Source organism: Mauremys mutica, chromosome 10 (genome assembly GCF_020497125.1).
Source record: "Mauremys mutica isolate MM-2020 ecotype Southern chromosome 10, ASM2049712v1, whole genome shotgun sequence".
NCBI lineage: Eukaryota > Metazoa > Chordata > Testudines > Geoemydidae > Mauremys > Mauremys mutica.
Genome location: NC_059081.1, coordinates 64120208 through 64133726, shown reverse-complemented (window position 1 = coordinate 64133726; position 13519 = coordinate 64120208). Strand labels below are relative to the sequence as shown.

General features: G+C 49.7%; 1 protein-coding gene across 2 annotated transcripts in view; it reads right to left on the bottom strand.

The window, feature by feature from the left end:
* The window catches only part of UNC80 (unc-80 homolog, NALCN channel complex subunit), a 190179-nt gene that overhangs the window by 70549 nt on the left and 106111 nt on the right, over positions 1-13519 (bottom strand). For both annotated transcript variants that reach the window (XM_045032267.1, XM_045032269.1), the window contains exons 29-31: positions 11746-11943; positions 9890-9997; positions 6677-6815 (exon numbers count right to left, since the gene is read on the bottom strand). In XM_045032267.1, coding sequence (XP_044888202.1) covers positions 6677-6815; positions 9890-9997; positions 11746-11943 — 445 coding nt within the window. The remainder of the gene's footprint in view (positions 1-6676; positions 6816-9889; positions 9998-11745; positions 11944-13519) is intronic.

The following is a 13519-nucleotide window of genomic DNA, read 5'->3' as shown; positions in this document are numbered from 1 at the left end:
AAATGAAATCAGTGTCACTCCACCTCTCAAAGCCACCACAACTGCTCATAAAAAGATTTTAGCAAAGCTGTTTTTTTAAAAAAAGAGAATGCTTTTGTTCTCATGAAAATCTCAGTAATGATAAGTTTAGAATAAAAAGTAAGTCCAGGCTTCATTCATCAATAATAATAAATAAGAAGCAGCAGCACTTTTACAGGACTTTCCAACTCAAAGCCGTTTACAAAGCACAGAGGGGGAAACTGAGGCACGTTTTAGTGACTTTCTGAAGTTCACAGAGTCAATCAGTGGCAATGCTGGGAAGAGAAATCAGGTTTTCTGACTCCCAGTCTAGAATCTTATTATACTACTGTATAGATCTGCATCGAGGGATATTCCAATTGTAGATAGACAGTGACTAAATTATTGGGAATGTCACAGTGCATTGAAAAAGATAATTATTTTTTTTTAATCTGATAAATTATCCCATGCTAAAAGATAGAACATAAGAAAAAAAATCTATGAACCAATACTTCATAACTCCCCAAAGGACGGGCAGGTTCAGAATCCAAATATTTACAATGGAATTTCATTACATTTTAGATTAAATAAAGATTTTACAGTGAGATTTAGATCTCAGTCCTGCAAGGTGTTGAGTAATTCTGTGAGGTGCTGAGCACCCTCCCCTCCAAGTGAAGTTAGGGGGAGTGCAGGGTGCTGAGCATCTCACAGAAGAGCTCAGCACACAAGCCCTAAAGCACTACTGATCTGAAAGTAAGAGGCTTTTGCACAAATAATATAAGTATTAATTAAGAAATAATTATTTGTGTTTTCTTTCCTTTAGTCCTGTCACAATGCAGTTATAATTCTGTACAAAAATGACAAGGATTTTTAAATTATGGTGTCTAAATTAACCTCTACAGTCAGTCTCCTGGGCACATGAGAACATACATTAGAAGGAGTTGGGTACCTTACTTTATGTGTCTAAGGGTACGTCTACACTACAAGACTATTTTGAATCTACTTAACTCGAACTTGTGGAATCGACCTTATGAAGTCGAATTTGTGTATCCACACTAAATACACTAATTCGACTGTCTGAGTCCACAGTAACGGGGCCAGCGTCGACTTTGGAAGCGGTGCACTGTGGGAAGCTATCCCACAGTTCCCGCACTCCCCGCTGCCCATTGGAATGCTGGGTAGAGCCCCCAATGCCTGCTGGGGGAAAAAATGTGTCGAGGCTGGTTTTGGGTAACTGTCATCATTCAACCGTCACTCCCGCCCTCTCTCCTTGAAAGCGCCGGCGGGAAATCTGTTCGCGTCCTTCTCTGGTCGGTTATAGCGCGGACGCCACAGCACTGCGAGCATGGAGCCCGCTGCGATCATCGCTGCACTTATGGCTGTTGTCAACTCCTCGCACCTTATCGTCCACCTCTTCCGCAGTCAGCTGCTGAGAAATCGGGCGAGGAGGCTCCGTCAGCGTGGTGAGGACAGGAAGTCACAGAGTGGCGCAGACCTCTCACAAAGCAGGGTACGCCGCGCAGTGGAGATCATGGTGGCAATGGGTCAAGTTCATGGTGTGGAACGGCGATTCTGGGCCCGGGAAACAAGCACGGACTGGTGGGACCGCATAGTGCTGCAGGTCTGGGATGAATCACAGTGGCTGCGAAACTTCAGGATGCGTAAGGGCACTTTCCTTGAACTCTGTGACTTGCTGTCCCCTGCCCTGAAGCGCCAGGACACCCGGATGCGAGCAGCCCTGACTGTGCAGAAGCGAGTGGCCATAGCCCTCTGGAAACTTGCAACGCCAGACAGCTACCGGTCAGTAGCGAACCACTTTGGCGTGGGCAAATCTACCGTAGGGCTTGCTGTGATTCAAGTAGCCCACGCAATCGTTGAGCAACTGCTCTCAAAGGTAGTGACTCTAGGAAACGTCCAGGTCGTCAGAGATGGCTTCGCCACGATGGGATTCCCAAACTGCGGTGGGGCTATAGATGGGACTCACATCCCTATCCTGGGACCAGCCCACCAGGCCAGCCAGTACATTAACCGAAAGGGCTACTTTTCTATGGTGCTGCAAGCACTGGTGGACCATAGGGGACGTTTTACCAACATCTACGTCGGGTGGCCGGGCAAGGTTCATGACGCGCATGTGTTCAGGAACTCTGGTCTGTTTAAACGCCTCCAGGCAGGTAGTTTCTTCCCGGACCACAAAATAACGGTTGGGGATGTGCAGATGCCTACAGTGATCCTCGGGGACCCAGCCTACCCGCTAATGCCCTGGCTCATGAAGCCCTATACAGGCGCCTTGGACAGTGAGAAGGAACTCTTCAACTACCGGCTGAGCAAGTGCAGAATGGTGGTGGAGTGTGCTTTCGGACGTCTCAAGGGGAGATGGCGGAGCTTACTGACTCGCTCGGACCTCAGTGAAAAAAATATCCCCGTTGTTATTGCTGCTTGCTGTGTGCTCCACAATCTCTGTGAGAGCAAGGGGGAGACCTTTATGGCGGGATGGGAGGTTGAGGCATGGCTGCCGTGCCGATAGAAGATCCCAGCGGGAAGCGCTGTGCATCCGGGAGGCTTTGAAAGCTAGGTTCCTCGGAGAGCAGAGTAACCTATGACTGTCCACTTGATTTACAGAGAAGCTGAACCTGAGCCTGTTTCAGTGACTGTTGACTTCGATCTTCGGTTACATACCCCGTTCTCCAGGTTTCCCCCCTTCCAACACACGTTTTAAAATAAATTTAATGGAACACTGATTATTAACAAAGTTTTCTTTAATTATGAATTCCTGTTCTAGGGTTGAAACATGGACGCAGACTGTGGTGGGTACGGTGTGCACTGATGTACAGACCACTTCTACACTAGAGGAATGACAGGCTCCTGCTCCTACAGCGGTCTCTGGGGGGAGGACGGTTGCAGGTGGGTGTGCAGGAAGGGGTGGGTTTGCAGGAAGGGGTGAGGGGTGCCGTCTTTGGGACGGAGTTTGGATGCAGGCTCTGGGCTGGGGGTTGGGGCGTAGGAAGGGGTGAGGGGTGTGTGGGAAGGGTGAGTATGTGTCCGTGGATGAGGGCTCTTGCTGGGGCTCAGGGCATCGGAGAGGCTCGTGTCTAGGGTGGAAGGGCATGGTAAGGGCAGCCTGCCTTGCCATTTGTGGATGGCAGGCGCTAGGACCCTGGGGCAGCATACACCTCACAGACTGACCCGGGGCAGCATACACCTCCCAGACTGACCCTGGTGCCTAGTGACTGCAGTCTGTGTGTGTCCTGCTGTTGATCCTGCCCCAAGTCTGTACCCTGGTAATGGAGGCTGTCCTATGCAATTAAAAAAACCCTCCCCCCTTCACACAAAGTCTTCTGACAAGAAAAACGTGACGGAAACAGTGAATAACAACAAACTACTTTTAATACTCAACTACACAGTGGGGGGATGAAACTTGGATTTGGGACTGGGTGATCCAGGAAGGGAAGCACTTCTCAAAATTTATGGCATGAGAGCTGTTTGGTACATGAGCGCTCTGCTGGGGTGGAGTGACAGTTTTCACGGCCCCTAGCGCCCCTCCTTCTTGTGATTTTGGGTGAGGGGGGGACAGGACTTTGTGGCGGGGGAAGGCGGTTGCAGATACAGTTCAGGGGGGCTCTCTGCTCCTGCCTGCGGTCCTGCAGAACATCTACAAGGCGCCGGAGTGTGTCCGTTTGCTCCCTCATTAGCCCAAGCAGCGTTTGAGTCGCCTGCTGGTCTTCCTGCCGCCACCTGTCCTCCCGTTCGCTGTGTGAGCGCTGGTGCTGACATAGGGTCTCCCTCCACTGTCTCTGCTCGGCCGCCTCGGCTCTGGAGCAGGCCATCAGTTCCGAGAACATGTCGTCCCTAGTCTTTTTCTTTCGCCACCTAATCTGCGCCAGCCTCTGTGAGGGCGATGCCGGGGCAGTTCGTGAAAGAGCCGCAGCTGTGTGATGGGAAAAAGGAAGTGATTTCCTTGAAAAGATACATGTTTGCGAACACTGAACACAGTCTACTCAGTTTCTGTGAACAAGACCATACAGGGCACCTAGTCTCACGAGCTCTCAGGACAAGTTCGAGATTTCGGAATATGCTTTCATTGGCTGCGGTCTTGCACAGGAGATCGGACAAGCGGGGCGGTACAGCTGAATCCGTGTAGCAGCCAGGCCTGGTAAGCCCTACACTATAGGCTGCTTAACAGTTAATGGATAGCTGTGCCCTCCTGCTGAAGGCAATCTGGAAAGCATAAAGTCTGACCCTGTTCCAGCCCCTCACAGCTGTGCCTGGGAAAGATCACTGTATGCTTTTCCTCTGCGGCCTCCAACACGTGGCTGTTAAACGAAGGTCATTGCTATGCAAAGTAAAAGTCAAGCATTCACAATAGTAACAGTACACTAATTGCCCTAATTAGATGCAGCAGTCGCCGAACGAGATTACCCTGAGGCGGGTCACTCGGAGAGAGAGAGAGAGGATGCTGCGAGAATCCCTGCACAGACCAGGACCGTATGCTGCCATGCTGGTCGAGGCAATGATTCCGCTGTACGTTAGGATGGCCTGGCGCGGAAGAGTGTGCTTCCACGGAGCACCAAATAAGGCACCTCTCCCCAGGAACCTCCTGCGGAGGCTTTTTGAGCACCTCTACGAGAGCTTCATGGAAGTGTCCCAAGAGGATTTCTGTTCCATCCCTATATGTGTGGACCTTCTTTTTATATAGTTTTATATGGAAAACTTTTTATATAGTTTTTATATAGTTTTTATTCCTGTTTTTTAAAAAATAAATGTTTCCATGTTTATAGCACTTACCGACTGATCCTTCCCCTGATTCTGAGTCCGGGTTAACGGCCGGGGAGGGTTGGTAGGGGATCTCTGTGAGGGTGATGAAGAGATCCTGGCTGTCGGGGAAAGCGGTATTGTAAGCGCTGTCGCCTGCGTCGTCCTCCACAAACCCTTCCTCATCTTCCCCATCGGTGAACATCGCCGAGGAACTGCCCGTCGACACTATGCGATCCTCAGAGTCCACGGTCACTGGTGGGGCAGTGGTGGCAGACCCACCTAGAATGGCATGCAGTGCCTCGTAGAAGCGGCATGTCTGGGGCTGGGCTCCGGAGCGTCCGTTTGCCGCTCTGACTTTTTGGTAGCCTTGTCTCAGGTCCTTGATTTTCACGCGGCACTGCGTTGTATCCCGGCTGTATCCTCTGAGTGCCATGGCTTTGGAGACCTTCTCGTAGGTCTTTGCATTCCGTTTGTTGGAGCACAGCTCCGAAAGCACAGACTCAATGCCCCACACAGCGATCAGATCCAGGACTTCCCGGTCTGTCCATGCTGGGGACCTCTTTCTATTCTGGGATTGCATGGACTCCTCTGCTGGAGAGCTCTGCATCGTTGCAGGTGCTGCTGAGCTCGCCCCGATGTCCAACCAGGACATCAGATTCAAAGTGCCCAGACAGGAAAAGGAATTCAAATTTTCCCGGGTCGTTTCCTGTGTGGCTGGTCAGAGAATCCAAGCTTGGACTGCTGTCCAGAGCGTCAACAGAGTGGTGCACTGTGGGATAGCTCCCGGAGCTACTAAGTTCGATTTGCATCCACACCTAGCCTAATTCGAGATAGCCATGTCGAATTTAGCGCTACTCCCCTCGTCGGCGTGGAGTACCGAATTCGAACTAAAGAGCCCTCTAGGTCGAATTAAACGGCTTCCTGGTGTGGACGGTTGAGCGGTTAATTCGAATTAACGCTGCTAAATTCTATTTAAAGTCCTAGTGTAGACCAGGCCTAAGTGATCGCATGAGGACCCACACGGGTCCATGTTAGCGGATCCCAGTGCAAGGTTGTGCCCTTTGTCCTTAATTACATTCAGCCATTAAGCCAGAAGTAATTCTGGTGTATTCTAAATGTGATTTTTCAAATGTTATAAAATGTATATCATCATTTGCATTGCAGTCATGCCTTGGAGCACCAGTTACAGACCAGGAGCTAGGTGCTGTACAAACGCACAGGACAAAAGGTGGCCCCTGTCCCAAAGAGCTTACAAACTAAATATAACACAAGAGAGAATGGAGGGCTGCAAACTAGAGGCATTAAAATTAAATGGGCCAACATTTGTTGGAGGTATGACAAGTTTGATCTTGAGTGGCTTCCTCTCTCACAAAGGCCCCCTATCACAGAGATTTGAGGGGAATGGAGCTGGATACAAAAGTTCGTGTTTTGCTGTTGGAGCTGCTGGGTAAGAAAACAGAAAATTAGTGACCTGTTTACCCACAAGCAAACATCAATGCCAACAGCATTAATTTCCACAGATATCAGTCTCCAAAGTTTGGCTGGCTGCCTGGAGCTGGTTCGCCCCAGGAGCCGTATTGTTGTTAAGTTTGTGATGCAGTTTCTTTTTTGGGGAAGGGTTATGGTACACAGCAGGAGAGTGTGCTCTCTCCTTTAATATCTCTAACTAGAGTCAATTCGTGAAGCAGAGCCCTTTCTTTCTAATCAGGCATTGGCGTCTCGTCTGGGATGCCCAAAAGAGGGGATTGCCTGCCTGCTGTTTGTGACTGGTGTGTATAGTATAAAATAATCAAGTTGCTCTAAAAACACACCCAGATGTAGGGTCACTGATTCCTCCTCCAACAGGAAGCTGACCTGCAAGGCCCCAACATCTGCTATGCATGGCCAGCAGGGCAACAATACCACTCTCTGATTCAGGTTCTCTTACCTGCTGCTCCAGCCATGTGCTCATCCACGCTGAGCAGCAGCTCCCATGCTGCGGGCTGAATGTCCCCATACATCTCCTCTGTGAGGATAGGAGCTGCCTTGATTAACAGTGACAAAGGCGCTGGGGACAGGCTCATTACCTACAGAAAATGAAAGTGTATTTCATAGCAGAGTTGAATAAACTATTATTAGCAAATAACATTCACTGATTTTACCCTTTTATCTGATCATGAATTATCCACAGTCTCTGCTTTTAGCTAATTAAATTAACCTGATATGAACATATCATACTCATATGTGAGCATATTTCAGCCTACATGCTGTTTGCTACCTATTCATCTTGACTATTTGTTGTTGGTTAATTGTGCTGTGCAACTGGTTCCCTAAGCCCTGTGCCATTGCTGCTCCTCCCTGACTCAGTGACTGAAACTTTGATAAACTATAAGGGAAAGCAAAGCTTTTTCAAGATGGCAGCACACATGCTGCTATAAATATTCACACAAGTCTTCATAAACTGCTACTGCAGCAAATTCACAACTGGTATCTAAACACTTGCTTTCTTTTACCGCTACTATGTGAGGTATTAAAAGGCAGGGACGGATTAACTCCCTGTAGGCCTGGGGCCCCTGTGTATGTCTTTTTCCTACTTTAAAACAAAATGCTCACACTTATGGCATCAAGGCTATTAACGCTATACTAAACTTGCCTTTTAATTAACATAAAGCTCTTCTGTAGTTACATTTCAGTCTTAAAACATGTAGAATATAGTTAAGGTGACCAGACAGCAAGTGTGAAAAATCGGGATGGGGGTTGGGGGTAATAGGATTCTATATAAGAAAAAGACCCAAAAATCGGGACTGTCCCTATAAAATCAGGACATCTTGTCACCCTAAATATAGTTAAGTTAATTCAAAAGAGCCGACTTCTTCCCTTAGAACAGCTGTTATATGAGTTTCTTTCTGGGAGGGAGTTTGGGTGCAGGAGGGGGCTCCAGGCTGGGGCAGAGGACGGGGGTGCAGGAGGTGGTGAGGGATCTGGGAGGGAGTTTGGTGCAGGAGGGGGCTCCGGGCTGGGGCAGAGGACGGGGGTGCAGGAAGGGGTGAGGGATCTGGGAGGGAGTTTGGTGCAGGAGGGGATTTTGACCTGGGGCAGAGGACGGGGGTGCAGGAGGGGGAGAGGGGTGAGGGATCTGGGAGGGAGTTTGGTGCAGGAGGGGATTTTGACCTGGGGCAGAGGACGGGGGTGCAGGAGGGGGAGAGGGGTGAGGGATCTGGGAGGGAGTGTGGTGCAGGAGGGTATTTTGACCTGGGGCAGAGGATGGGGGTGCAGGAGGGGGTGAGGGATCTGGGAGGGAGTTTGGGTGCAGGAGGGGACTTTGACCTGGGGCAGAGGACGGGGGTGCAGGAGGGGGAGAGGGGTGAGGGATCTGGGAGGGAGTTTGGTGCAGGAGGGGATTTTGTCCTGGGGCAGAGGACGGGGGTGCAGGAGGGGGTGAGGGATCTGGGAGGGAGTTTGGTGCAGGAGGGGATTTTGTCCTGGGGCAGAGGACGGGGGTGCAGGAGGGGCTGAGGGATCTGGGAGGGAGTTTGGTGCAGGAGGGGATTTTGACCTGGGGCAGAGGAGGGGGGTGCAGGAGGGGGTGAGGGATCTGGGATCGAGTATGGGTGCAGGAGGGGACTTTGACCTGGGGCAGAGGACGGGGGTGCAGGAGGGGGAGAGGGGTGAGGGATCTGGGAGGGAGTTTGGTGCAGGAGGGGATTTTGACCTGGGGCAGAGGACGGGGGTGCAGGAGGGGGAGAGGGGTGAGGGATCTGGGAGGGAGTTTGGTGCAGGAGGGGATTTTGACCTGGGGCAGAGGACGGGGGTGCAGGAGGGGAGAGGGGTGCGGGATCTGGGAGGGAGTTTGGTGCAGGAGGGGACTTTGACCTGGGGCAGAGGACGGGGGTGCAGGAGGGGGAGAGGGGTGAGGGATCTGGGAGGGAGTTTGGTGCAGGAGGGGATTTTGACCTGGGGCAGAGGACGGGGGTGCAGGAGGGGGAGAGGGGTGAGGGATCTGGGAGGGAGTTTGGTGCAGGAGGGGATTTTGACCTGGGGCAGAGGATGGGGGTGCAGGAGGGGGTGAGGGATCTGGGAGGGAGTTTGGGTGCAGGAGGGGACTTTGACCTGGGGCAGAGGACGGGGGTGCAGGAGGGGGAGAGGGGTGAGGGATCTGGGAGGGAGTTTGGTGCAGGAGGGGATTTTGACCTGGGGCAGAGGATGGGGGTGCAGGAGGGGGTGAGGGATCTGGGAGGGAGGTTGGGTGCAGGAGGGGATTTTGACCTGGGGCAGAGGACGGGGGTGCAGGAGGGGGAGAGGGGTGAGGGATCTGGGAGGGAGTTTGGTGCAGGAGGGGACTTTGACCTGGGGCAGAGGACGGGGGTGCAGGAGGGGGAGAGGGGTGAGGGATCTGGGAGGGAGTTTGGTGCAGGAGGGGATTTTGACCTGGGGCAGAGGATGGGGGTGCAGGAGGGGGTTCGAGGTGGAGGCACTTACCACAGGCGGCTCCTGGCCGGCAGCGCAGCTGGCTGCTGGCACTTCTCTGCGCGCCCCTCGGGGAAGGTGGACAGCGTGTCTCTGTACACTGCCTGCACCTGCAAGTGGTGCCCCTGCAGCCCCCATAGGCCGGTTTCCAGCCCATGGGAGCTGCGGGGACAGTGCTGGAGGCGGGGGCAGCGCACAGAGCCACCTCCCCCCTCCCGCCATGAGCCGCAGAGACCTGCCAGCAGCTGGCCACTTCCGGGAGCAACGTGGGGCCATGGAATGCAGGCAGCCTGCCTGAGCCCTGCTGCGCCAGGGCCCCGGGCTACAGCCCCTAAAGCTCCTGAGCTAATTTGGCCCTGTTTAAAGGCACAGACTCTAACTTCCTTTCCTTTTCCATTGTTCCTTCAGTTTATTAATGGGATTAGAATTTGCATGTATTTAATGAAATCTTTGGGTGGGGTTCTTTTAACTGCTGCTCCAGTTGGCACATCTTTGGCACATCCTACCCATTGTGGGGATGCGATTTACTTCCACGGGTATTATTCAGGAGCAGTCACGCACTCCAATTCTTCCCACTCTGTGCACAGGCTCAAGGTTCCACAATTCCTTCTCCTCTCCCTGCAAACCCTTCTAAAGTGCAAAGCAGAACCTACCCTAATCAGCATGTCGCTGTGGTAGGTGATATAGCCAGTACCTGGTGTCTGATGTATTTCAACATTCCAGAGTCCTTCTTTCCTTCCAAGTTGATATCCATTACTCTCTTCTTCAGAGATGGAGTTCTCAGGCATGATTTGTCCGAGCACTGAAAAGAAATGGAGTTCAGTTACCTGACACTCTCTGAGACAGCTAGTTTGTAAAGCCAGGGAATCTAATTCAAGTGGATTCTGAAGCCATGGTTCTGAAGCTGTCCATATAAGTCCTTTTGTTCTGGCTGTGCTCAGCAGCCAGAGAGATGGCATAAGTAACCCTAATTCTAAAGGTTTTTGTAAAAAAAAATCTATTTTTATTGTTAATTTCCTTAACAAGATCAAGGCAACAGCCAATAAGCCAAGTCAAAAATTTGAATGTGTTCCCTGAAAGTGCCCCAGAATACTCTAATCGAAAGGTTACAAGGTGTGCATTTTAGAACACAAGTGTTTTAAGAAGGTTAAAAATCAAGAGTCCACAAATTCCAATCTAAAACCCTCCTAGCCAAGGAGTTTGCGACCCACTGCACCAATCCATCAACTGTTCTATTCCTCTCAGGGAAATGTGAGCAATAGGTACCTGGACACGAATTTACAGCTGCCTGAAAGTCAAACCAAGCTGATTATCATGTGACAATGAGAAACGGGATTTACCAGCAAACCTACTGTTGCCAGCCATGATATGTTCAATATCCAGAGCACCACAGTTTCTCCAGCATATTGTGTGGCTTTAGACTTTCCTTCTAATGGTGGTAACCTATCAACTAACACAGGGGTTCTCAACCTGAGGGGTCGTGACCCCCAAGGAGGTTGCAAACAGGTGTCAAGCATTATAACCATCCTGGGCTTCTCTTATTGCTAAATGAGAGTGTAGTTTAAGCTAGATCCTGGCTAGATGATGGGGAGTTGCCAGAGTGGTCACAGTATGAAAAAGACTGAGAACCACTGAGCTAACACATAAAAAGAAATGGATTAGATAGAAATAAATGGCATTAGTTTTTTTCCTATGTAAAGATCCCCATCTCTGTGTGCGTAAGCACAGATGCCTTATTGCCCAGTGACCATTTTTTATCCCTATTGTTTGATAGCCTTTACTCTTAAGGCATGGGCTATGAAAGCGTATATCTTACCATTTTGCACTGAAATTCAGTGTTTGAGCTGAAATTACACCCAGGAGTGCAGAATAAGCTCTTTAGCTACTGCTCATTTACTCTGCCAGGTGCTCGTCTCAGGCCTTTCGGCTGGCAGAAGTGACAATTCTAGAGGTTGCTTCCTTTTCTTGGCGCTTAACTGCAGCATTGCATTTTGCGTCAGGCGATGTAAACATATGAACACAGTTTAGTGTTCTGAAGAGCAGAGTTTCTGCATTCTTTAATTTGTTTACTCTCTGCTTTGTTCCGTATCAATATATCCATTAATCCAAGTGGACAGGGAACTAATCACCTATTCTGTGATAGGGAAATGTTATGAACTTGCAGAGCAAAAATTTCCACACACAGAGATGCTGAAATCTTTACCCTGATGAGATTATGAAGTGAATTTAACAGCGTCAAGGACACAAATACTTCTGCTTCCAATTAAGGGGATATTATTACCACTTGAATATTTGAATGACTCATACAAGACTCCCATATTACATGTATTCAGAAAATCAGCATCCTGTCTGTTTCAGCTCAGGAATATATAAATATCAGCCAGTTATGGGCCCTGAATGACCCATGTACTGCAGCATGTGCCATAGTTTCAGCACAAAAGTAGTTCAATTGAAGCCAATGAGATGATCAACGGTTTAAAATTTGTCACAAGCTTAGGTACCCTGCTGAACTGGGGCTATAGTTTGGATGGTATTTACTGGCCTTCTCACCTCCTTCTGCTTTTTGCCTCTTGCCACATTGTTCAGCACATTGTTTTCTCGGAGCGAGTCCACGGTGTCGCCGTACAGCAGTTTGATGGCTCGGACCAGGCGAGCACACGAGCGGCTGTGGTGGAGGTAGCAGTGCGGGTGGCAGTAATCAATGTGGGTACATATGAAACTCTGCTGGTTGCACAGAAGGATCATGACCTGGAACCCAAAGAGGGGAGGGGTGAGTTACTCAAAGTAGAGGAGTGCTAGTTTGGCGGCGAGAGAATGCCCAGGACGACCAGCGTTCCCCTCATTTCATGTCAAGACAGTTTTGTCACTGACACCGGTGAAATAAAAGGGGAAGGTCAGGGTTAGAAACTGTCAAATATTTGACCATCATTAAACACCGGCAGCCCCACCACAGTTTTGAGTCGGTTCCTTTCAGGGAGGGGAACATTAGGGCATCCCCTCTTCCCAAAATAGGGATAAACCCAGCTCCCTAGGTTGACATCTGAGATGTCATCTGAGATGGAACCTCCTAGGGGCTCCCTGCAGCTGCTGCCTCTGAAGGGTAGGAGCAGCTCCTGCAGCAGATGGGCACTGGAGGGCACCTTCAGATCCTGCGCGGTGGGTCAAGACAGGCACTATTGAAACCCCTCTTTACCCCAAGTACTTAGCAGTGAAATACCCAAAGCCAACGGGGGGAGGGAGGGCAAAGGGACCCCCACCCCCCACACATTTGCCTGCTAGAGAGGAGGTGCTGTGCATTAACCAACCCCTGCCCAAAATAAGACAGCCCCAGCTGCCAACCCCAAACATTCAAAAATCATGAGTCAGGCCCCCAGAAATTGTGAGATGGACTCAAAAATCATGGGTTTTTAAATTATATATATTCTAACTTGCTTTTCAGCTTTTTACCTCACTTATGTTGATGTCAATAAGGAGCAACCTCACTAAAGTCAGTATATTTACACTAGTATAAAACTGGAGTGAGATCAGAACCTCATTGCTTGCTGCAGGTCAAAGTCTGTTCCCTTACTCGTGTTGAGCAGTAACTTACTCCACCAGTTGTGGCAGTAAGAATACCAGAATTTGACCTTACACGAGTTCTAGAGCAAAATGAATACAAACGCGGTCGTGTACAGAAAAGGGCTTGAACCTGACGTTCCCTTTGAAAAATTTGTTAATGATTGTTAAATAAAGCAGGTTTACTCAGATAATCTATTTTTTTTTACCTTGGTTTTATTCCATAGAGCAATAATATCTCCTGCTTACTAGAGATGTTGATCATTGCGTGACATTAATTGCCGTACACGCTCCTTAAAATTCTCCAGGCTTTCATCTATGTATACTAAGTCACAGAAATATTCTTAGCTCCCTCCAATCTATACCCTACATTGATGAGTGTGTCTATCCTCACATAATGGGAAAATGTGCTACTGCCCTCTACTCCTTGCTGGCCAGATGCACATGATCAAGTCGTCCACCAATGACTGTACCTTCTAGTGTCTCATAATATTAGGAGTCAAACAAATGTGCTGACCTTTCTAAGGTGGGTGTGATCATAACTGGTACTATAGCAGTGCCTGGCAGCAAGGATTGACTAGTAGTTAAGGTACCAGCCTAGGACTGGAGATGCCTGGGTTCAATTTCCTGAGAGATTTTGAGCAAGTCACTTGGGTCTGTCTGAGTCTCAGCTCCCCACCTGCAACATGGGGATAATAGCACGGTTCTGTTGTGAAGATAAATGCACTGAAGACGGTGAGAAGCTCAGCTGCTATGGCCATGGGGGCTA